Raw genomic sequence first — 26,602 nt, 5'->3', positions numbered from 1 at the left:
TTATCTATATAATTCTAGCATGCTGTGGTAGTTTATATATTGGGTTTTGTTAGACACTACAATGTCTTTCTTGTTGTGAGCTGCTCTGTAGGCCTAAATTGACCACAGGGCAAGATACAAATCCAATCAGTTGATTGAACAAGTTGTCATTTAAATAAAATGTTCTAGTTTAACATCTATCAGTGACTGATTTCATGATCTTATTTGAATAGGAATTAGAAGATCATCTTGTGTATGAGGTTGTATCACGTGATCACTGTATAAATGCACATTCCATATTCCAAATGATTTTGTGTCCCAGTTTATCCCAGGCTTCGTCTTGCAAGATAGTTGATACTGACAAAACCACTGAAAAGACTGCAAGACACATGGGATATCCTTGGATGACATTTGCAGGCTCATTTTTTTTGTCCCCTCTCATTTGGGCTCCCAATTCCCATCAGCATGGTCACTTGTCAGGGATGATGAAGGCTAGCAACATCTCCGGAAGGACAGAGGATCCTCACCTCCCTAGAGTCTACATTTTTCTCTTTGGGCATGGAGAAGCAGAGATAACCATCTAATAGTAAAAGCATGCAATTTACAGTGAGCACTACAAATTTGAAGAGAAAACCAATCAGCATTCTTGCATACAACTTCAGAGCTCCTACATGATGCCTATTTGCTGGTCACCAGCTTTACTTAATAAAGACATATTCCATACCAAAATAAAATAAAAACTTCAACAGTTGATTACCTAGGTTATGGGGAACAGTGGGTAGCATGTGACTATGTCATACTCTGATTAGGCCCATTGCAATCAATGGATTTTGGAAAGTCAAGTGTAATTTATGTTAATTAATTATGTCTTAGTCAAATGCCATCCAATGATGTTCTTGTCCCATTTTATCTTTCTGCATCAGGCATCTATATGATTTTAATTGCTTCAGTGTAATTAAATTATATTTCCTAATAGATTTACTTGTATACTGCAATGCCTTGCTCCCTAGGACAGGGTTCCTTAAGTTGGGAGTTGTCCCAGGAAAATCTGTATTGTTACAGTTATGGTAAAGATTTTTTCTAGTGTGTCACCTTGTGTGAAAGGCATTACAAAACATAAGCGAAGAGCCTGCAGCTTAGTGCTATTATTGTGTAACAAGACAACAGGCTGCTTAAGAGATGAATGAGACTATCTTATTGATAAGGTCAGAATCGATCTGCAGTGGATTTTTTAAATTAGCAAAATGTTGCAGCACTTTAGTAAGTGTCACCAACAGCCCTCCTTTGTGAAAAATGTCCTGGCTTGTAAGAAAACTATAATTTGTAAGTTTAAGAAAAAAATTCCTCATAATGGCAGTTTTGCAATTCACCTTGTAATTGTAGCTAGGTTTTACTCTTTTTATTTGCTAGCAGATATAGACTTGTGGGATCCACTCCCCTGACATCACATTTCTCCCTTTTTATTTTCTACTCTAATGAAGACACTACAAAGTATGCAGGCTCCAAGAAAAGAAGAAATAAAAATCCTGTAGATGACTGGTGTACAAAGAAATCGAAATGGGAATGAAGTACCATTGACCCCCCCCCCCCAATAACATAGAGCAGGCATGTCCAACAGGTCGATCACTATCTACTGGTCGATCGTGGGGTTTTCCCTGGTCAATCCTGGTCGATCTTTGGACCCTCAGTGGTTTATCCCCCCCCAAAAAAAATAAAACAACAATTTTGGCTCCCTAAAAAAAGCCCAACAACTCTTGTCAATCCTCCAATGACAATGGGTAGATCACTGCCAGGTTTTTTATACTGTGAGTAGATCACAGTCTCCTGGGAGCTGGACGTGCCTGACATAGAGTATATATTGGTTGTTCATCTTTAAGATTTTCACACGAATATATGGGGGATGGTAGTAACTAAGAAGGCAATCTTCCTACTGACACTATTGCACTCAGTGCTGTTAGGATCTAATGTTATGACCAGTATGATAATGATGTTTACATAAAACATGGCTTCAATATGAGGGAATAAGAAACAAAGGAAAAGGAAGAGTGCGTCTTTCAAGGCAAATGCAGTCTTTCATAGACTTTAAAAAGAAAGCCACTCTGAAATGCTTTTGCTTCAGATAAGCTAGCGCCTCTTTAGTTTCCTTTAAAAATTGGTTTTGAATCTGAAATCCCAACTGCCAAGGTCATTTCTGACAATTTAACAAACTTTAAGGGAGCAAAGGGCTTGCCAAAACTCCGAAAAAAGGTCTTTAAAAACATTGCTGTAAAACATATCAAAGTCATTTTAAACATTAAATCAATTTCTATCCTTCATAAACAATACTTGAAATACTCTCTTGCTGATTTTGAAATAACAGAACTTCAATCCTGATAAGGCAGAACTACAAGATAGGACATGCTGTTTCTGAGAGGTGTTCATCTCTACCTTAGAAGCAGTTTGATCCTATGTATGCCCACTGAGTTAGATGGAAGGAATGCAGTCAAGTACCCCAAGATTAAAAGAAACTGCAGGCAAAGGTTTAATATCATGTACTAAGAGATACAAACTTCCCCCCCTTTAAATAACATTTTTGAATATGCAGAAGAGTTCAGTGTATTTGAAAACCGCGCATACTATGTTGTCCGTCCTGGTAGTTGTATTTTACTGACCCTATAAAGTTCATGCTTATATTTTTATACCAAAGCTTTAGTATCTATTTCCTCTACTGACCTATATCACCAAGTACATCAGTGTAATTTATTTACTACAGAGTTGAAACATTTTCTCAATATTCATTCCTCTACACAACTAACTCTGACCTTGCAAGACCTCATTTTGCATAAAAAGAAGGAGCCACTTTGCTCAGGTACACCAATCAAAACTAAGCAGAAAAAAGCTTTAAAAACACATAATCTCTTCTTATATGGATTTGGTCAGGAATGACTGGCTAATTGGGGGAACACATGAAAGCACATCACTATCCAATTAGCACTTCAGTGCAATTAAATGGAAGAGGCTTTGCTATTCTGTGGAGATACAGCTTTGATCTTGCAGTGAAAAATGTCCTTCTCTACAGCTGCTGTTTTGATTTTTTTCTCCATAATTAGTACTAATTGTGTGCCCAACTCTGACCTGCCACAAACAGAGTGTTTTGCTGCATTTGACACAATGACCTTAGATCAGTGTTCCATTTTGTCTATATTGTACTTGCTTATTATATATACCCTGAACTTACTATGCTAATTGTTAAATGCACAGTATAAAAGAAGGCACTGAAGTCGGATGAAGCCGTTTAACCATGCTTAATACCTTGGGTAGATGTTTTTGCTACCTTTGTATACATTTGGGATTTGAACAAATGTGGAGCTTAACTCAGGCATCAAACATTTGTGTTTTACTTGTCTTGTTTTCTTCTAGAAATGCAATGCAATTCACCAGCCAATCCTGGGATTCTATAGACCAAGTTCTGAAGCCTAGAAGCAGAGCAACATCAACATCTAACCGTGAGCCACATCACATGTAATCTCTCACTATCACAGTGGTTTCTCCAGTTCTCCCTACCCATTGCTTCATCCAACCACTCTCCAGTCCTTCTAGTGAAAGTGTTTTCCTATCTTGTAACCTCAGTGAATATTAACCACAATGATGTGCACTTTTGCAATATGGATATGACACCCAGCCGTTTCTCTCTGTTTCATCTGAATCAGGAGACGTGATAGAGGTGTTAGACCAATGTTTGGAGGCAGTGACGAGCTGGATATGGGCCAATGAACTGAAGCTGAGTCCTAAGAAGACACAGGCATTATGTGTCCCACGTTCTCACATCTGGGAGGTGTCCTGGACACAGTTGCACTCCCCTGGAAGGAGAAGTTTGCAGCTTGGGGTTGCTCCTGGATTCAACATTGTCACTGGAGACACTGGGTGGATAAGAATGCCTTTCTCTAGCTATGGCTAATTCACCAGTTACAGCCCTTTTTGGATACTAATGACTTGGCCACTGTACTCCATGCTCTGGCCACTTCCAGATTGGATTAGTGCAACCTGCCCTTCTAGATAATTCAGAAAGATCAGTTGGTCCAAAATACAGTGGTCAGATTACTTCTGGGGTTCTGTTTAGACACCACAGAACCTATTTTAAAACAACGGGTTGCCAGTTCTTTTCCAGGCCCAACTCAAGGTGTTTAGTGTTTAAACAACTCAGGCCTTAAATACCTGAAAGCCCACCTTCTTTCCTACAGACACTTTTGGGTGTTTATATTGGCAGAGCAGGCCCCATGGACTATTCCACTGTCCTCAGAGAGGTGCATCTGCCACCTTCATTTTAAAGCATTTGGCAAATGGTGAAGATACACCTTTTTAACCTGACTTTTGACACTCGAGATGTTTATATTTTTAGGATCCACCTTAATTCTGTGGCTGTAAGTTGTTTAAAACTGATTTTAGTATTGTGTTTTAATTGTTGTAACTTGCCCCAAAACCTTAAAGTGAAGGGCAGATTAATAATAACAGCAGCAATAAATAACATCTTATTTCTTAGTTGGGCAGATATTTGGTTACCAGACCTTTACATTGACAGATCTAGCGTTGATTGATAGTTCCTACTGACAGAAAGTTGGTGCAGCAAAATTTGTTTCCACAAACCAGCAAACTGATGTGATCTAAGCATAGAACATAAGTGCAATACTAAAAAATCTCAACTAACAGTATGCGGTGTGTAAACACAATTCGATATTGAAACTTAAGCTAATGCCTATTTGAAGTCTACTCTTTACGACATTAGTTCAGACTTTTCAGAAAATGTGCATTTACTAGTCACTGAATGGTTGGTTGAATGCTAGTTTTGCAGAGAGCTAGATCAGTTGATTTCTCCCAAAGGCAAACCAATTAAGGCCTAATCCTGCAGCAACTGACGTCAATGGGAGTTTTGCCATCAACTTCAGTGCAGAAAATAAAAGGCCATTAAAACGTAATTTTACTTACCATCAGCCTTTACACAAATTGATGGAATGACTCATTCAAATATCCGATTCATTACCTTTTAAGCACTTATATATTTGACATGGCTTTAAAATAATTAAGTTTTAGGAGTATCTTTTAAAACAACATTTACCCTGTTTGAATTGGAATTAATCCAGCACATCTCTTAGGTCTGAAGTCTTGGTGCATCACCGAGAGTGAAATACAAACATCATGGTTTGGTAAGAAATATATACTTTGATAAAGTAATAAATTAGATTCCTGAATTTCCCTCTGATGTAACTCAAAGAAGCTCCATTACGTTTGTTCCACTGCAGCTGACTTAATAAGGTGGGGGGTCAAGCAATACTGACTCTGTACTGGCTTAAATCTGGAGTGGTTATACATCAGACAAAACAAAAAGCTCATATTATGCTCTGTGCTTGGCTTTCTAGACTGCATTTCAAGCTGTCTGTCTTTGGATTTGCTTTGATATATCTGTGGGAAAGGAGTGTTGCATTGATTCCTGTTAGTCCTAAGGAGGGAGAACCTCAAGCAATCCTTAGTGTTTCAGTTTATGGGTACCACGGTGCTACCACTAGGTTCTACTGTGCTGTGCTGAGAGAAAAGAGGCTAGAAGTACTGTGCAGGAAATATATAAGTATGATCACATCAGATCAATGATACTCTGTATTAATAACTTCTTGCTGTTTGTAAGTTTTTGTTTTGTCTGTTTTTTGGTGGAGTCCAACGTCCATCAGTATGGTCTCAATTGTCTGGATGATGCATGTTATAGTTCAAAAATGTCTAGAAAGCACTATGTTCGCTATCCCTGGCTTAACATATATTTAGTTGCTGCAAACATACTTTATTCTGTTTATACCATTTCTACATGAACACTTAATTCTACATGTTATCCCCTCTGTGTTCAAGCTGTATTAGGAGTGCTTTTACATTTTGCTGGAAACCTTGCAGAATAACAAAACAAGAGAAGCAAAAAGAAATGTGTTATGCATTAAACAGAGCTCATGCTAAAAGCATTAGATGGGAAGGCAAATCACACATGCTGCGTACAACGCAGAGGCATTGTTGAATACACATTTATGCATGTGAATGATAAAGGCACAGTAATACTTTCTATTTACTTTCTCGAAGTCTAAATCTGCATTCAGATAAATCAGACAGCACCTTTGCAATTTATATAAAACAACTTTTCAGACCCCTGCTTCACATTCAGGAAGAAAATCAATTTTCCAAGGCACAGTGGCCCTGCAGAATTGTGAAGATCCTCGTGGTTTAATGGTCTCAGCTTGATACCTACAGTTATTACGCAATGCAGTCAAACGATAAAAGTTATGAAAGCGAGGATGAAATTGCCACTGTGAAAAGTCACAACAATGAACAGAAACAGCAATAGTCCCTTGCAAATATCTCAATGACATCTTTTCTTTTTGTACTATAAAAGTTAATGTTTACTCCTAACTAAAGTGTGTGTGGGGGGGTAATGTTGAATATTGTACATTGATTTCAGGGTCTACTCTGAGTCTGACTTACTTGGCTATTACCCATTGTGTTTAAATATTCTCTTAATTGAAACTATTAAAAAGGTACAATCATCAGTCTATAGATTTTTATGGGGAAGGGACTAACTTCTAATTTATAAATTCACTTCCTTGGATGCTAAGAATCCTTTCAGGATCACATCACATGTCCCATTAAACATCACATGTCCCATTAAAGGTGTTTTGATATAGATTAATTGTGAAAATGATTCCACATTGTGGTAACCCCACCTGAAGCCTAATCCTGTATTTCTATGGACTTTCTGGTAGCCATGGGAAATATTCCCCCCAAAGCCTGGTCACTGGGTCCTTACTGACTTGTATTTTGACTTGTAATAAACATGCCTATTTGCCAGTGAAAGGCTGGGTATGAATTGGCTTGAATGTCAGCAATGAATCAGGTCACAAGGGTGAATGCATTGCAAGATTGATCTCTGCCAATTATATGCTGGCAATTGCATAAGGGAATTGCTAACAACAACAACAAAAACACAATTGTGTGAATTGCTGGTAAATTTTCTTCTTGCAGCAGGTAAACTCAACAATGTGATGATTCTGTTTAAAAAGGAAGTGGAAAAGAACATTAAAGAATCAGGTCCCCATTACATGCTGTTGTAGGGACAGAGATAGGAAACGATCCTTACTTAAATTTGGAAGACATAGGAGGTTTGTGACTCTAGAGTTTAATGCATGGACAAGAAAAGCCAATATTTGGATTAACGAGAATGTACACATTTCTGCATATTTATTATAATTTATTCCTGGATTTTATTTTTAAAAATTCAAATAAATAGACATACCAGGTAAAGAGGTTTATTCCTATACTTGATGTATTTTAACCCATATAAAGACAAATAATTTTAGAGATCACCATTTTTTCCATCTTTAAATGGGAAATACAAAGGCACAAATGTCTCCATGAAAAAGCTAAATGGGAATTTGCTTTGTTTCTTTGATGGACAACAGCAATCAATCTTCAGCACTCACTACCCAGTTGGAAGGCAAAGATAAAAATATGTTAAGGATATGATCTTGGTTAAATAACAAGCTTAGTACACAAACTATTTTATACGACTCTGGCTTTGTGAAGCATCTGTCCAAGCTACATTTCTTATTTGAAACAAAATTAAAACTGAAACATTATAAGTATAAATGTGCAGACACAGATACAAAACCAGAAACATACACATATAACTATAATTTTTTTAAAAAAAATAATTCCACAAGTAAAAGGATAAAATAGATATGCACTGAATGTAGTGCTCCTTGGCTAATTGATGGACCTTGCGGACAACATTTCTATAAACTATTCTTAATGAGCACATGTACCAATTATAATGCCGTGCTAAAAAAATAGGCCACAATTTGTCTTCCTGTCATATGCAATAGATTATCAGCAAACAGCCTACAGGTACCACTTGAAACAGGCTATGAATAATAGTGATGCCCTGTAGCATCTTCACAATTAAGATTCTGTCAGCATTTCCATTAAATTCAGTATATATCTAATGCAGATGTTAAATGTTCAGGTTACTGTTTTAAAGTCCTAATACCTAGGATTCAAAATCACTGGGACAGGTACAATGTGCCAATGAAAATCCTAACCTAATATACAGATTACAGAGTATGTATTTAATTAAACAATACATAATATTAAAAATATTCACAAGGTAATAATGATTCTCAGCTGAGGCAAACTCATACATATAATATATTAATTTCACCCATGCTTTAGCTCACACACCAGCGTGAATGAAATGCTACCAAGAGGTGGAATTTTACTATTTAAAAAATGCATGTTTATATGCTGTGGCATTGCCGCTGAATTCTGGGACCAGGTCTAAAGGATCAGGAACTGGTAAAGGGTCTGACATGATTCCTCTAGTTCTATTGTCTATTGTGAATCCCCTACTTTCTCCACCAGATCTAAATAAGCGTCAGCTTTAACCATGTTTAACACTCAGACCTTTTTTTTCAAATCTTGGATAACAGTACATTGCAGTTAACCATGGCAAATATTGGCATGGGCATAAATCTTAAGCGTCAGTAGAAATATGTGTGCCACAGGAAGGGAGAAATACCAATTCCTGCAGGCTGCTCCTGATACCTAAAACAATGGCTTAAGTAAAGGTAAAGGTAAAGGGACCCCTGACCATTAGGTCCAGTCGTGGCTGACTCTGGGGTTGCAGTGCTCATCTCACTTTATTGGCCGAGGGAGCTGGAGTACAGCTTCCAGGTCATGTGGCCAGCATGACTAAGCCACTTCTGGCGAACCAGAGCAGCGCACGGAAACACCGTTTACCTTCCCACCGGAGCGGTACCTATTTATCTACTTGCACTTTGACGTGCTTTCAAACTGCTAGGTTGACAGGAGCAGGGGCTGAGCAACAGGAGCTCATCCCATCACGGGGATTCGAACCGCCGACCTTCTGATCGGCAAGTCCTAGGCTCTGTGGTTTAACCAACTTGGGTGGGGCCACTCCGCTGCTGCCCTTGCACACCGGTGCTTGGAATATTTAATAAAATATTGAAGTTGTTCTGTTTGATGTTTAAACTATCGATTTCTTAATTTTGGGTTCAAAAAAATAGGGCTCATATTATACATCTTATACACAGAAAAATACGGTATGTCTACCTAGGTCTTTTTCAATTTAGCATTCCATGTTCAATAGATTTGACAATATATGCATGTAACAGAACCAAGATGACAGAAACTTTGACCAAATTAGTAGCAAGTGCCTCACTCTTGCAATACCTAGTTGAGTTCTTGAAAGGACGAGATACAAGTTCATAGCAGTCTATGAATAAGGATGATTAGCCCTCATACTCCTGGCATCAGGTTGATGATATGGCATCCTGCCAAATGTCTTAAGAGGATGTTCAGTACAAGTAGTACAGACAGCGAAGCAATTCCAAAATTACCTCCGAGACTACTCTGACTTTTCTGCTGAAAGCCTGTCATTTCTTGATTACATGTTAGAAACTACTCTCGAAGTATCTTGTGAAATTGGTCTCTCATGCTTTCACCCATTATATCACAAACCAATTAGAAAAGCAGCAAGATCTTCATTCTTCTGTAATTGAGTAACATTTCTGTCTCTTTGCTCATGAGTAGTCTCTGCTTCAGATGGTTTATGCTCTTCACTCCAATAAAGACTTTTTAAATGTTCAGATAAAATATAATTTACTCAATCTTAAAGGCATTTTGGCTATTGTTTTGGAGTCAATGAGAATTAAGTAAGCAGGGTGAATTTCTACTGGATTCAAAATGAGAGAATGCTAGGCATTGTATCTGCTAACTGTAACCTTCCACTCCAGCAATTGCAGCCCTGTCCATCCTAAAATTGATATAAGTCACTCCAGATGTGCTCAACTGGGTCTCAGGGCCCTAACCACACAATGCAACAGGCATGCTCTACTTGCCTCTGTTTTCTCTCATTAAAACATTAGCATATTTTGAGCCTCAAGGGCCTTTCAGTATTTCTGTACTGAGGATTTGCTGACTCAGAAGCACCTACTATTAGCTTGTTTATCTCAAAATCCCTCAAGTCACACAGTACTATCAGAGCTCAATTTATTACTGAAAGAGGCTCATATTAAGGAAGATAAAAATGTATAATTAGAATGGAAATGAGATTATAGCAAGCATCTATCCACACACCAAAGCTGCTAGCCTAAAATCTCAGCCCCCCTACAAGCATACAGACGGATAAGTCTTAACATCAATTGCTACTGGAATGAACTTCCTTTTGAAGTGTACCAGTGAATAGTTATTCACTACGTATTACAACCACACCCTTAAGGGATACCGTTAATAATATTCAATGACTACCATGTAATTTCTTTTCTTGTATTCCTATGATGCCCTAGCTTACTAGAGTCTCTGTACTAGGAAATAAATTGATCTAGTCTCAAGTGTGGGAAAGGGCACACTCTGCAGCTTCTCTGCAATAACCCCAAGTGTGTAAGATGACCCACACATTTTTTAAAAAACCCAATATGTTGAGATGGCAACAGAGAGGAGTGGCCCAGATTGAACATACCACAGTCATCAGCCCTGGAAAGCACAGGTTTTCTCAGTTGGGACTCCACATGGGAAATGTGGGTTTAAGCATGAGACACTCAGTGGGCAAGATGTGATCTTCCTGTTGCTGCTGAACTTTATCTCCAACTTGCCCTAGCCCAGTGTTTCCCAAACTTTTTTGGGCAACGGCACACCTGTTTACTGAAAAAAATCTCGCGGCACACCACCATTAAAGCCCCGCCCCGTGACGTCAGCGCGCAGCGTCACGCCGGGAGGGACGCACGAAAGTGAAAGTTTTTTCCCTCCCCCTTGCCGGGGAACCTCCAAGCTTTGGGGGTGGGAGGAGGCAGCAGAGCGAGGGACTGAGGGACGGCGGCAACTGAGGCGGCGGCGGCTGTTGTGGTGGTGGCGGCGATAGCGGGCGGAGGAGGGGGCGGCGGCGGGGCTTGAGGAGCCGTCGCTGGGAGTTGCTGCTGCTGTTGTTGCTGCTGCTGCCCGGACATGCCGGCCTCCTCCTCCTCCGCTGTCTCGCGCTCCTCCCTTTTGCACGCGCTGCCCCGCCGCTCGGCACCACCACCGCGGAGCTGCCCCCGGCTCGACGCGGATCCTCGCCGCCGCCGCCTCTCACCGCCCGACTCGCCCGCCTCCCTCCCACGGCACACCAGCCAATGTCTCACGGCACAGTAGTGTGCCGCGGAACACCGGTTGGGAAACACTGCCCTAGCCAGCATGATCAACGGTCAGGGATGATGGGCACTGTAGTATCAACATCTGGATACACATTCCTGCTCTAGGTCCTTCTAAAAACAGGTTTAAACTCCATTCCAATTTCCAAGGTGTCTTCTAAAAGTGCAAAGTATAACTTATCTACTTAGAAACAAGCTCTACCGATTTCACTGTTTTCCAGTGTTTTACATGGCTATCTGAAACGAAATAATGCAAATCTATTATTGTAAGAAGGAGTGCCTGGCGTGCTCTGGTCCATGGGGTCACGAAGAGTTGAACACGACTAAACGACTAAACAACAACAACATTATTGTAAGATGTATTGAGTTTGACACATTACATTGTCTACAGGAGTGCCATGACTCCCTTGGTGTCTTCCAGCTCACACCCAGGATGGCAGACTCTGGAGGAAGGCAAGGAGGTAGATAAGGAAAAATGGGAGATGAAAACTGGAATGGTATTTCAACAATCCATGACATTTAAGAAGGAACATTATTTTCAAAAATGTATACCTTTTTCTTCCAACCAAATTTTAATGTAAACTGTATCCCTAACTTGGTTTTGGTGGCAATTATCTAGCTATGGAGTTTACAAATTTCTATTCCTCAATAAAACCCAGAAGGGAGCGCCATGCTAGCCTTTTGCAGCACAATAACAATTCCCAGTCACTTACTTGATATAATCACAAGGAAATTTGCCATATTAAAACTTATTTTCTTCGTTGACTCTGTGAAATTCAGAAATGGAGCTGAACAGAACTGCTTTTATTGCTCAAGTTATTTCTTTTGCTCAAGTCATTTCTCTCCAGCTATTAAACTGTTTTTGCCCCACTGTCAATTGTTATTTTTTATTTTAAATCAGGAACTGCTCTGTTGTCCCAGAGGTATTTTCTGAGAAGCCTGCAAATAAACCCAGCTATGATTTTAAATCAAAACTTCAGGAAGCTATTTTCTTTGAAGAATATAGAGTCCATCCCTCATTGCCCTCCAACAGCTTTACCATCTATGTAATTTGTTTCTGTGACTCTTTCCCCATTTTGCAACCTCTATCCTAGTGCTCCCTTTTCTTTAACTAATATATTCAGCAAAACTGTTTTACAATAGTTTGTTCTGACTGTTCTGCTTGGATCGTGTTGTAAGCTGCAACCATTCTTCTTTCTAGATCAGTCACTCGGCAGGTCAGCTCACCTAATTGGAAAAGACTAATGCAGCAATACCTTGCATGCATCGTCACTTCTCCCTTTTTGTCTAAAAAATGATTTCACAGAGACTTACTTGGGGTCAGAGCGGTGTGGAAAAACTATCACTATTGCCCAGTGGCTCCCCCCCCCCCCAGTGAAGAGTGGAAAAATAGCTTTCATGGTTTCTATGCAACAATACAGTACATTTTTTGCACACAGCGCAAAGATCCACATCTCTTCGGTGAAGCAGTACTTTATTCACAGCCTCAGCAAACCTGCTTTCTTACTATTATTTGTTTAGGCAACTGATGAAATAGACTTACTTTACCAGTTCTCGTTTTTTTCTTTACAAAGGTAGTCAAATGTGTTTTCATTTCAGCAGCCAACAGCAATTAGCACTGCTTTGCCTTAACTATAGACATATACAATTTTTTTATTGCACTATGTTCTGTTTTCATCTCTTGATGAAATTAATAGCAATAAGAAGCTCTTCTATGCTCACCAAGAAGTATCCAGAAGTTTATGCTTCTTATACTCCCAGGATATTCAAGATTAATAGAACTGAAGCCTCACATGAGAGTTGGGAGGGGTGTGAGTTGAACAGATGAGCTTACAGACATACCTAGCTAAGGTGTAGGAAACCTCTGCTTGTCATTAAACGACCTCTCCATATTAGAGGACTTTTTCTGGTACAGCGCCAGCATCCTTGGAATACTGAGATTTCATCAGATAAGAATAGGGCTAAACTAGTGCTTTATGGGAACTGCTCTGCAGCCAACAAGTTAAATGATACCAATCAAAAAGTATATGTCCTTATAATGAAATACCTCTTTCTGAATTTATTAATTTATTAACTTAGAAACCCTTGTATATTGTGGAGAGATGGTTGTAAATCAATAAATTCAAGAAGCAAGTTTTACTGATGAGAGCTAAGAGTCCAACAATAATATTCCTAATCAAATTAGCTGGTAGCCTACTAAGGGTATACATTTCAATGTGTGTCAGTTGTTGTACTTCAATAATGAATTATAGAAAGAGTTAAAATAAGTTAGGGAGTATATTGTCTAATAAAAAGAGAACTCAACTTTAGTCTTTAGATATCCAAAACTGCCATTACAGTGGATATTATATCACTGCACAGATGTGCAGTGTGATGCTTTAGTACTGTGAATATATTTAAGGAAAACGAACAGTTATGTTAACTTTTTTATTTTGCCTTTTCACTCCATTAGAAACAAAACTCTTGGATTCTGCTGATAGAATGTAACAATCAATTTTGGTTGTTGCTGCCTGTACATTATTATTTCTATTTTCATTATAATAAGCAAAAACAAAATATGCTAGTAGGATAGGCCAGTTACCTAGTCAACTTCTTCATGTATTTTAAATATATGGATATGGCTTTATACACATTTATCAAGAAATAAGTTCCACTGAACTCAATGGCTGCTGTTCTTGCATAGATATGTAAAGGATAGCGCTTTTAGAAATGCAAGAGACACTTGCCTCCCATCCCCAAGGCATGCACTCTAAATGTGCTTTGAATACCATAAGTGAAGCTGATCATCAGCCTGACTAAGAAGTACAGTCTTTGTGGAAGTAAGTATAACCATTTATATATTTTCACCCAGAAGCTAACTAAAAAGGTACAATACAAGGAAGATTATAAAGAAAATGAGTGTTTATTGTAGAACTGATGAGCTTTTGTCTTAAAAAACCCATGCTGCAGAAGTCCCTACATTATCAGTGAAATGAAGGCTTGATTTCAATGATGTCCTTCCACCGTGGAAGGTTCATTGCTCCAGCAGAGGTTTCAGTGAATGGAAGTAGAAGGGAGATGATTTTCAAGAATTTCTGCTTCTTCTGTACTCCCATGTGCTACTTCCTGTTCCAAAAGGTCTCCCAACCCCTTAGTGCAGGTTTGGAGGGGTGCAGCAGAGTGAATGGGTGAGTTTGTAAAAGCTTTTCCTCTCCTCTGTTCACAGAAGGCTCAACTGAACCAAAAACCCTTCTTGTGAAAGGAGGGACATAACTGGATACAACTCAACAGTTTTCTAGGATGCTGTAACCACTTATTTATTTTAGGCTTCCATTAAACAGTAGCATACGGAAGTGGAAGTTCACAAATAGCGGCAGCGGCAAGCAAAGTCTCAATATACATCTAACAGATCGCAGAAGTCTCTGCAATTAAAATTAGTTTACATGTTACTGTGCTCAGACAAGTAGCCCATTTGAGTGCCAGTAAAAAAATTGTGCGTGCAAAAAGCAGTGTGTGAAATAACTGGGCCAAGTAAACAAATAAGTTTAACTTTATTGCTTTCACATTTATCTTAATTCCATTATTCCAATGAAGTTCAAACTGATGATCTACTGCAGTGTTTCCCAAACTTGGGTCTCCAGCTGTTTTTGGACTACAGTTCCCATCATCCCTGACCACTGATCCTGCTAGCTAGCAATGAAGGGAGTTGTAGTTCAGAAACAGCTGGAGACTCAAGTTTGGGAAACAGTGCTCTAGTGCAGTGTTTCCCAACCGGTGTTCCGCGGCACACGAGTGTGCCGTGAGACGTTGCCTCGTGTGCCGCGAGATGCCTGGAGGGAGGCGGGCGAGTCGGGCGGCGAGAGGCGGGGCGGCGGCGGCGAGGAGAGGCCGCGCCTCCTGCTGCTGCCTGGCGCTCCTCCTCGCAGCCGGCAGCGCTGCCTGGGCGCCTCGGCGCGACTCTGCCTCGCTGGGTTTGGTCTCCCAGCAGAGACGGGTCACACGCGCCCCTCCCTCCCTCCCTCAGCCTGCGCGGAGGGAGAGCCAGAGAGAGGCATCGCTCCTGCGCGGCGGGAGAGGGAGCAGCCGGAGCGATGCCCCAAACGAACGCATGGGACCGGAGGGGAAATCCTCTCCGAGGCGGATTGAGCGCAGCTGAGAGAAGCCTTTCGAGGAGCTGCCGAGGGAAAAAACTTTCACTTTTGTGCGTCCCTCCCGGCGTGACGCTGCGCGCTGACGTCACAGGGCGGGGCTTTAATGGTGGTGTGCCGCGAGATTTTTTTTCAGTAAACAGGTGTGCCGTTGCCCAAAAACGTTTGGGAAACACTGCTCTAGTGCAAAGGATACAAACAATTATGATCTTTTCAACAACACAGAAGTGTCTGCCTTTCAAACTCTAAGGTTGTTTCACTCATGAGGACACACTTTTTGCTAAAACAAACTTGGCTGCAGCTAATCCTAGAGGATTAACAGATTTAAGATGTTTATCATGTCTCATCAATATCTTTGGAAACAATTATAAATGATGGCCTCACATGCCAACACCAGTATGTAGGAACGTAATGCTCCAGATGTCTACCACACAGTTGCAGCTAAAATCTTTATGATCTTAAAAACAACATAGAGGAAAAATAGCTGTAAAGAAAAGCAGTCTCTTTTTCAGTTGCTCAATGAGGATTCCTTCAGTCATGAGGATTCTGCTCTTTGCTAAGAGCCAAACCTGTACAGCTATGGTAGACACTGTCTTTGGGAAGTAATAGTTTATTTGAATAATAAATGAAATTATCTAGCTCAAGCTCCCAGATTCTCAAGCTATTATAACAGTATGCATGGCCAGTTATTTCAAGTACATGAAAAGAAGTTACAGAATTGGAAGGGACTAAAAAGCCATCTACTCCAGCCAACTGCTGTGAAGCAGTATGACTCAATCGTATAAGGCATTGCAAGTTCACTTATACAAAAGGCCAATAGAAGTACCTTAGTACAAAAATATCATTCTGCTGTTGAATATTTACAACATTAACATCCAGTTAGTAAAATGAAGCTTAGCTGATCACTACACTAACATTGTAAAGATAAAACAGTGAGTGCATGATGGGGAAGGAACAAATTTCAGCATTTTTATTTTGAAGTAATGAAATATTTGTTACTCTATGTTTCTAGGTAAATAACAATTATGAAAGAAAGTGAACAGGCAAACATTTGTAAGTGTCTATGTATTAAAATGTATTCTAAAATGTGCTGTTAAAAGTACTCCTAATAGGCACCAAACCATAAAGCTGAAAATACCGCTCAGAAACACATTGTGCAGTTCAGACTTCAAAAGTACAGATATTTATTTAAACCTATTGAATCTTCATGTAAATTGAGCAAATTAATATTGTGTTGCTTCATGAAACAAAGTGAAAACAGTTGTAGAGCTGATAACACAAAAACGACAACATTAATGGAACAATCAAAAACCTTCAGGAATCTGGTAGGGCTGAAAAATCCAGATAAATAAAAGGCGCTGACACAATCATAACTTACACCCAGCATCTGTGAAACAGCTGATTGTATTTAGAGGATTATTAATTTTAAAGTATCTCCCCCTCTCTTTCAAACAAATGGTCTGATTTTACAGGCATTATTTCATCCCTGAAGTACAACAGGTCTGGGAGTGGCCTGTTAGTACAGTGGTGCCCCGCAAGACGAAAAACTCGCTAGACGAAAGGGTTTTTCAGTTTTGCGTTGCTTCGCTAGACGAATTTCCCTATGGGCTTGCTTCACAAGACGAAAACGTTTTGCGCTTTTTTTTAAAAGCCGCTTGAAGAGGCGCAGTTGCGACGGACCGTGCTTCGCAAGACGAAAAACTTTGCAAGACGAAAAGACTTGCGGAACGAATTCTTTTCGTCTTGCGAGGCACAACTGTACCTCAATTTAAGACTACGCAGGACGGAAACCAGATCTTCCATCCAGAGGAAATTCATTTATCTATAAGATGGCTTTGCACTGCCTTTTCTAAAGAGCACAAGGTGGCTAACAAATTCAAAATCAATAAAAGTATAAGCAAAAATTACAACTCAGAACAGAACAATAGCAGTAGGAAATGTTCACTGATAACAAAACAATCTGCGGAAATGGCACTTTTTAAAAGTGCCACATAACTGTCCCACATTTGTAAGAAATAGCTTCTTTAAGCACAATAGCATCTGTACTTTCTGAGTCCCTGCCTATTGACATCAAGCAATTGCCTTCACTGTACTCTTCCTGACACCTGCGATAAACTTTTTTTGTTTAGGCAAATCTACTTGGACGTGTAAAAGTTGGCAGGTGTTTTAATCTGTAATTTTAGATTAAATCTTTTTTGAATTTTTCAAAACTTGTTTTTAATTTTTATCAATACTTGTATATTTTATCTTCTGTCAACTTCTTGTAGGTTTTATTTATAGTTAAACAGTACTCAAATTGTTTTCATTTAAAATTTCATGAAAAATTATGAAAAATCTGCCGGGGAGAGAAGAGAGATTGAAACTTGTCCCCCTGCCCCGCCCCAGCTTCAAAATTTCACATCTGGAGGGATCTCATTTTATCCCCCAAACCTTACAGCACAAGGTTAGTGTGTTCATGACTGAGAGGCATTTGATTTCTGGTGCAAGTCCTACACTTTTGTCATTACACTAAGACTGTCATAATGTCTGGAATTTCCCAGACATAGCTGGGATTCGTCCATGTGTCTGGATTTTCACTTTTTGAAATATGGCAACCCTACATTACACCTAACTTACCATTTGTCAGGGACATGGCTGAATTGAATGCCTGGGAAGAGTCTGACTCTGAAGAGGAAGGAATGCCAGTACAAAGGGAGACAGAGTCTGACTCTAGAGGCGAGGGATTGCAGCCACAGACAGAGCAGGAGTGGGTTAGTTCAGCCCCCCTTCATCAAGAGTTCCCAGACTCAGATAGAGCAGCAGACTTGGAAAGCTCACAGGCAGAGGGAGGGAAGGAGGTAGATGACATTGAGAGGGTTGCTATGCAACCAGGAGGTAGGCAGCGGTTATCGGGATCTTTGTTTGATAGCGGGGAGGGGGAGTTCACCCACCTTCTCCCCAAACCAGAAGAGCTGAAAGGGTTAAAATGCAATGGAAGTACAAGAGAGGAATGGATGGACTTTGGCACCCTTCGTGCTGCAAAAGGGACGGAGACTCAGAGTGACCAACTCGTAGCTAAGAGCGGCAGGCTTGGAACTGCACTAAGGATGTAAATTGTAAATAAACATGCCATAAAACTGCCAGAGTCTCATTAGTTCTTATCAGGGCTTGCTTGCCTGCCTGAGATCATTACACCATTTACTCTTTGACAAACCACATATATAGTCAAATAGAAAAGACTACCCAGGTTAATTAGGTTAGGCACACAGGATTTTAGAAATGTTTAGTCTTACAAATATTTAGCTTTTCAAAAGAAATCTGTGCTCTTGTAATTTTACAGTTTTCAAGCCACTTTATTTTCTCAAAGACACTGCTGAATCTCAGGACCTATTTTCTTTATTATAGAAATTGGCCACATATCTTCTGCTTGAAATATTCTCTTTTTTGTGTACTAAGGCCCAAGTGGTTACATATTTATGGAAGCATTTCTTATGAGCTCTTGGCATTTTGTAATTAGATGCAATGTATTTCAGTATGTACAGTTAATAAATAAGCAAGAATAGGGCACTGGATGAAAGAGAATTGCAAATAAAGTATGCCATTAGCTTAGTTAGGTCAAAAAGATCCCTGACATTTCAAAAACTAGAATCATTCCACTTGACTTATGGAAGAACTAGAATACATACATTTAAATTACTTTGGATTTATTTATTTTTTTAAAGGCACTAAGTTGAGTTCTGCAGCTTCAGTTCAGCAAGATGAAATGGCAATTCACGGATGCTGCTTAGTCCTGAAAGGCAAGGTTTCTGGATCACAATAACTGAGCCTACTAGACTCACAAGTGGCAATAGGCAGAAAAATAGAAATACAAATGCACTTGTGGTTAGACTTGCTGCCACAAGTCGTAATATACAAAGAGGCAATTTGCACTTCTCATTTGGAAAAGGATTTTTAATTGAAAAGCTGACATGACGATCAGTTAGTGAATGGGTTTTCAACATCTGCATACTGTAAAAGCAAGTTTACTTTTTATTTTGCATTATCTGTTTAACAATTATTATTTTCCTATATAAATAATAAAAATGTAAAGTTGTTGTGACGCTCTGCTATTTGCGTGGCCGCACCAACTCCAGCATGCCGCCAGAACAGCAGGAAGGAGGGAGCGTGAACAAAGCAGGCGGGCTCCCTACCGCTACAGCAGCATTTAACAGGCAGCGGCAGCAATGGAGACAACGGCAGGTTAAGCTGCCACCAAGAGCTTACAAGCACCACGAGCACAACTGAACAAGGGCAGGTGGCCAGGGGGCAAGAACCTGAGAGCCACCGGAGCCCCTAGGATGGCACCCCCACCAAAGCCTGGAGCACCCTAGCTGGGGAAAGTGGCTGGCTGACTGGCGTGACAAGGAAGAGCCACAATGACATGACCCTCCATGACAGACTGCTACTGCTGGCAACTGCCTGAGGGACTCCTGGCTGAACGAGAGGAAACAACACTCAGTGTGCTGGTCACAAACGCACCAATCGGGAATGGGCCAGATGGGGAAGGAAGCAAGAAGGTGACGGGGACTGCCGACAGTCAAGTTGGAAGGTGTGGCAGTTGCTCAGGTGCAAGGCATAAAAAAAATGGAGCCACCCTGTGACACACTAAAAATGGAGGGGACTAGCTCCTCTCTGAGCTCCTCCACCTTTAAACAGAGGTGGGGCTTGGGGTGGAGATAGGCAAGGGATGGGTGAGGTGTAAAGTGAGGGGTTTGGGGTCAGGTGTAAAGGGAAGAGGTGTGGGGGAAGGGGTGCAGGAAGGGGGTTAGCAAAGAGGTGGCTGTTCCTAGTACTATGATATTTATATTATTTTAACAAAATCAGTATATCTGTGAGGTTTCTCCATTCAGTGCTATCTAAGACGAGTAGAGTTGTTCAGACCTACTGTAATTCCATTCTTCAGATGAGGTGCCCTCTTCAGCTATCTACCAGTATTAAGTTTTTTGTTTGTGAGGACAGCTGCCAACAGAATGGGGACTCTGCTGCCCAACAGTCACCCTAATTGAGCTAGCTGGGTAGTCTTGGGCATGGTATCTCCCAGATTGATGGTGCTGAGTGATTTCCACTTCCAGGCAGATGCTTCATAGCCTTACTATATGTTGAGTTGAGAATTGCAGGAACTCCTAACTTCCACAGGAGAGAGGACCTACTAAAAAGAAGTAAGGTGGATCCCAACAGTTTTCTGGATGCCTTGGGGAAGTTTCCTATTTTGTCACTTGATGATTCTGTCAAAGCACTTATCAGTCTCTAGGATGGGGAAACGACCAGGAAGTTTGACATAATTGCTCCTGAACATCCTGTCCAGTTGTGGCAAACAAGTTACCTGGCTTTACAGAGATCTCATAGCAAACTAGGCAGGGGGAGTAAGTCCCTGATGGGTTTGCTGGACCTCTCAGCAGCTTCCAGTCTGTTGACCACCATAGACTTCTGGACTGTCTGGCCAGGGATGGCTCTGGGGAGCACTGTTCCCAGTCTTTCCTTAGGGGTCAGTTCCTAAAGGTGATGTTAGGGAATCCAGTTTGACAATTGGTGTATGACATTCCTCAGGAATTAGGGAACATGTTTTAATGTGATCCAGGAGGCTTCTGCCAAGTACCTGAACTTTTATTTACAGGTTGTGCTTTATCTGTGGTCTCTGACTACAGAGCAATTGGATAGGCAAGCAGAAGGAGTTGCTTTTGTGAGTTGGTATCTTCACTATCAACCAGCTCTGGAATTCATCTTCAACTCTTTCTACCCCTCCTCCTGCAGGGAGAAATCTGGACACTTGCCTGTAATTATGTCAAGTGCCAGAGACCAGCGGAAACAACCCCATATGGACCCCACACACCAACAGATGATATCGTACCTTTGAATAGATTTGAAGTATTCTATATTTGGATGAATAGTTGGATACAAACCTAATAACTAAAATACAATAAAGTAAATAGAGGTCACTGATCCCCCCCCCAAAGATGAAGCAACTGCTTGGTTTTTGTAGTAAAAATATACTTTGATTTTTTATATATATGAAAGAGTTGTTAATAGATTCTAGGACCCTGGGGAACAACACTTTAGTTTTAAGAGGATGAAATGTTAAGTTAGCATTTAATGTTGCGTTTTCAAATATGTCGTTTCCCACAGTTTGCTATCCAGGAAGCAAAATAAAACATCAGAGGAGAGCAAAAAATCACTTTAGAGGAATTTAAATGAAGGCAATAGATGCCTTTAAACAGGGAGGCATATATGGGACTTCTGCAATGGATTGTAAAATATAGGTAAGAGCATATGGTGCTCTAGTTTGGGGCATAGTGACAAGCCACATTCAAAGCACACTTTCTTCCAACCTGCTATTTCCCTGTATACTTACTTAGTGGGCGAAGAAGGTGCTGATAACGGGGGCAGTGCATCATTTTACATTTATCAAATAAATTAAAAGTTCGGCTTAACTGTCTTTCTCAAATTGAAAATCCTCCATAATGTACCATGAGACAAAAGATCTGCAATTCTTATAGTTGAGAAATATGCTATTGCTGTAATTTACCTCACTATATGGGGCTTTGAGATGCACAGTGGCATTCCAAACCAACTCTCAAAGAAAATTGCCTGGAATTTTCATGACATCAGGAGTATTCTTTGAAGTTATTTAAAGAAAATTGATTTCTGATAGTTATGAATTACATATAGTGCTGGCAGATGGTAGAAAATGTTCTTTTTGCATGAGTGATTGTTAAGAATATTGTCAACAAAGTTTTAATATAACTTTCTTTTTTAAAGGATGATTTATGTGATTTACAGGCTGACTTGGGTGACTACTCTTTATCTGTCATACTAGATATCCTAAGACTTACAAATAAAAGTTACATTATTTTCTGTCTTTTGCAGGACGGTCAACAGTATTATTTCTGGAAGTCAATATTTATATTATAGTTTTTAACATGCATATATCTGAATAAAGATACGGCTTGACTTCTTGACAGCCTGTCCCAAAATCAGAGCTTAGCTGGAAAGTGTGCAAGTCAATCCAACTAAACTTAAACCTAGTTGGTTGTGTGATCCAAAACCATATTTAATACTTTACACTCATCTTTTAAGTACAGAAAATGTTAGCTTGGTTGTTTCCCATACAGTTCTTTTATAAAAGCACTAAACTCTGAAGTCTCTAAATCCCCCCCTTCCCATGCAAAAAAACTATCTATACAAACCATGGAAAATAAATTCAAACTCTTAGACCACTTAGCTGCTTTTCCCATTTTTCTCCCCAAGTGTTACTTATCTGAGTCATATTCAATTTAAACATGAATACACACATAACATGACTGGATAGCGGCCCCACACCATGTTTCAAGCTTGCTATGTAATGCTTGAAGCTGCCTTAAATATGTCAAAGATGTGTTTAGTTGAACAATGAATTAATTGAGACATTACACCAAATCCTAGTTAAGAAAGCTTAGCTATGATTTAGCACAATGCTCTATTGAAAAGCCAGTTATTTTTATTGTTTGATCACTGGAAGCCACTGCAACTAGATATGGAAGTGCTTAGCGGTTCTCAACCCGTGGGTCCCTAGATGTTGTTGGACTACAACTCCTATCATCCCTGAGCTCTGGCCTTGCTAGCTGGGGGTGATGGGATTTGTAGTTTAACAACATATGGGGACTCACAGATGAAAGCAAAGGCAGGCTTGTAGTTTAAAACCACCGGTTGCCTGGAAGCTCACAACAAATACAGTGGCAACTTACACATTGCCTGAAAGAGAAACTAAATCTCAAAAAAAGAGAAAAGAGGATACCAATTTGCATAAAATGTGCATGTATTATTATCATTAAGATAGTTGCAAATTTAGACATAATTACTATCATTTTAATAGAAATGCAATACATCGCACCATAGTGGGCAGTGACTGTGACCAATAGATTATGTTGCAATTGCTTACAAATAAGTTTTGAAGCTACATATTTATGATGAACATTTCTTCAAACTTTTCAGAATGGAGAAATCTAAAAATATCAACTACAATTAACTCTTCTTGATGGCATAAATGTGTTTTAAAAATGAATATTACATACCATAGTCTGTGATCTTACAGGACACCAAATAAAGTTCTTTCAAGTTCTGCCCTTCTTTAGCAATGACTTCTACACATCTGGAATACATAGAGATCTTGATTAATGAATGCTTACATACAGTAATGAGAGACCAATGGCTACCATATTTTTAGAATGTAAATTACTAATTGAGAAATCAAACTTTTAATTTGTTGTGTGTGTATATGAGGCTATTTCAGAATACATTACAGCCTTACTTTTCAGTCCGAGAGATTCTGATCATTTCAGCAAGATAGAAAACAGAAATTTTGACAACATAAAGGACTTGCATCATTCAGTCCTGTGTTCTTAATTTTGAAATATACAAATATTTCAGACTGTTAACAAAATGTTGAATAGTAACACAATATTTGTAACAGAGTTAGATTAAAAACAATAATCATAAAGTATTTTAACCTTCATCTAACTTTGAGATACTATTATAATGCAGTTTACAATTTTAATGGAACTTCAGATACTACTCACAATAATTACAAATTAGGTACCTTGATTCATTGCTGTATGTCCAAAGTGATTATTACAGACGTCAGCAAACATCCAAGCATGAAATATCACCCACTACTTGAGCATAAATGTTTAGCTACAGAAACATGCATTAATTAGAATGGAGATTTGAGTTCCAAAGTGTTTGTTAGTTTGTAAGAGAATTATAGAATTGTGTTTATTATTATTACATTTTGTAGACTTTTCTTGAAACTTATAAAAACAAAAACATAGGAGTAAACACAATTAAAATTCCATTGTGTGAACCATTTCCTTTATGTTATACATTTTAGAAATGCCAATGTTTGCTTGTTTCAGAAGAAACACTATGAATTTATTAACAAGGTGCTCAGCTTATAATTCAACAGCTGCAACATGTAACAATCATGTATTGCCCCTATTCCAAATTCTCCACAAAGTTTCCACGTTTCTATCTTGAAAACCACACAAGTAAGAGTGGTTTGAACTTTTTTACAAGCCAACTGGCACATATAGAAGAGGAAATATTGCTCCCAAAGCTGTAAACCAAAAGATATCATATCAAAACATATACACATAGAGTTACTAAAATTTGTAACATTAAATGTAAGAACAAGAACCCTATTTCCAGTTCTGCACAACACTGCCTTTCACCCTGATCAGCACAGTTATCAAGTCTCAGAAATATAGTACCATGCATACTTACAAGCTAACTATTACATTGCATGGGACTGCAACGCGCCTCAAATGCAAAGCATTGAATGTCACTATGTAGCAGAGCAATAAAGTATAGAAAGAATATCACACACGCTCATTCTTCTCCTGCCAAAATGTAGCAGTAAACATTTAAGAACACCACTTCCACTTTGGTGCATTTGAACACTTTAGCAATTCGATTATATTCATGCCTTCCTGTTTTTTTATGCACTGAGCACAACAATTTAAATGCTAAAATAAATATTTTAAAATCAAAGGTTGATGCTGTCTATTGTGCATTACAATTTGTGCATTTTCCCCAAGATGTTTCTTCCTTATATTCAGACTTGAATCTGGGTGAATGTTAACTAATTAAACTGTGTAAGCCACAAGCTATCAAATGGATTCAAAAGGATCTTGAATTACAGAAAATAATTGTCTGTTCTACATGCATATAGTTTTTATGGGTTTTTTTGGTCAACTTTGCAAAAGCCTGGGACATGGCATTAGTGACAATTGAAACGAGCTAATGAGGAAATATGACTACACAGCTTGTAAGGAAAGTGGTCCTCAGAGACCTTGTTACTGTTTGTGATGCACTTCAGTTAATAGGAGCTGCCAGACACTGGTTTAGGACATTTCACTTTAAAGAACTGCATTTCGATCACCTTGGTATGAAAGGAAATGACACCATCAGAGCCACAGCCTGATGAGATTTGGAATGAGTATCAGAATGCACATGCCACCTGAATGTTACATTTGAACAAGGTAAATGTTTTTTCTAAACAGAAAAAACTCATTTAAAATGCAAACAAGGAAGCATGAAAATTCACTGAGAACAACATCTAACTACAAAGATGAGCTAGTAAAATGTTCCCCCCTTATACAAACTTCATTCTATTAACCGTTAATCGAAAGAGCATGTCCGGAAATTCACCCATCTCTCATTTTTACTGAGGTTGTAAGCTTTACTTGGGGTGTCCCAGGGAAAGGCCCTAAAACGTACCCGTTCTAAACAGAAACCCAACATCTCTGAAAGTTGGCAGCCCACTAGTAAGATTACAGCTGTCACCTTCCTATGAGTCCACGGTGAACAAGATAGGAGCTTCTGTACTGTAAAGGACGAAGCAGAAAAGTTTGTAACTTAATATGTGCACTAGTTTTTATAGTCCCGCAAGATTCTTCATTACAGATTCTTCATTGCAGTCATACCTCTTCTTGCGAACGCTTCATGTTGCGTTTTTTCAGGTTAAGAATGTGGCAAACCCGGAAGTGTTTTGCCACGCGCGCAGAAGCATTCTGCGCGGTTCGCACATGCGCAGAAGTGCTCTATCGCGCCGTTCTGGTTACTGACTTTTCGGGGTGAGAATGGCACCCTGGAACGGATTGGGTCCGCAACCAGAGGTACCACTGTATTTATGAAACACACTTTCACCTGCCATAGATGGTGAAAGTTGCTGTAAGCAATATAAAAAGGAAAATTGAAATAAATAAATCCAGGCATAGGATTCTCTGCATAGCTGCCAGAATAAGCTAGTTAGATCAGCATTAAGGATCTTTACCATTTTGGCCCCTTTATCTCTTATTTTTCTATCCTCAGAAGACTGCAGAATAGGTAGACTTCTCATAGTAGACTATAATTCCAGGGATTAATGCTGTCTGTTTGAGCTTGATAAAAAGTAACAAAGTGCTATCCTTGGTTGGATAAATTTTGATTTCTCTCTCTCTCAAACTGTTGTATTATAAGTAATTTGCACTGGCAAAGGACTTAGCCTTGAACAGGCACCAGAGAGAATTCAGCAAGTGTGGAAATGCTTCTGTCTTCTCATCTAGATGCAAAAAACGACTCTCCTGGCTGGGAGTTAATAGAAAGCAGGCAAGATGCATAAACCAGGATTGCAGAAAAGAGATACACTAGCAGTAAATACTTTGAGGGCACACATTCACTACTAGCAAATAAATGTTTAAATAGAAACTGATATTGCTTCTTATATGAAGAAAGAAAATGTGAAAAACATCATAT

At 39.4% G+C, this 26,602-nt stretch overlaps 1 protein-coding gene across 1 annotated transcript in view; it reads right to left on the bottom strand.

Annotated features, from left to right (window-relative positions):
• The window catches only part of FBXL17 (F-box and leucine rich repeat protein 17), a 145,373-nt gene that overhangs the window by 31,613 nt on the left and 87,158 nt on the right, over nt 1–26,602 (bottom strand). Inside the window, exon 7 of the mRNA XM_083464511.1 lies at nt 23,383–23,459. Coding sequence (XP_083320637.1) covers nt 23,383–23,459 — 77 coding nt within the window. The remainder of the gene's footprint in view (nt 1–23,382; nt 23,460–26,602) is intronic.

This window comes from Podarcis liolepis, assembly GCF_965112155.1.
Source record: "Podarcis liolepis genome assembly, chromosome: 11".
NCBI classification, from domain to species: Eukaryota; Metazoa; Chordata; class Lepidosauria; order Squamata; family Lacertidae; genus Podarcis; species Podarcis liolepis.
The sequence above is the reverse complement of the archived record's forward strand: the minus strand, read 5'-3'. Positions and strand labels throughout refer to the sequence as shown.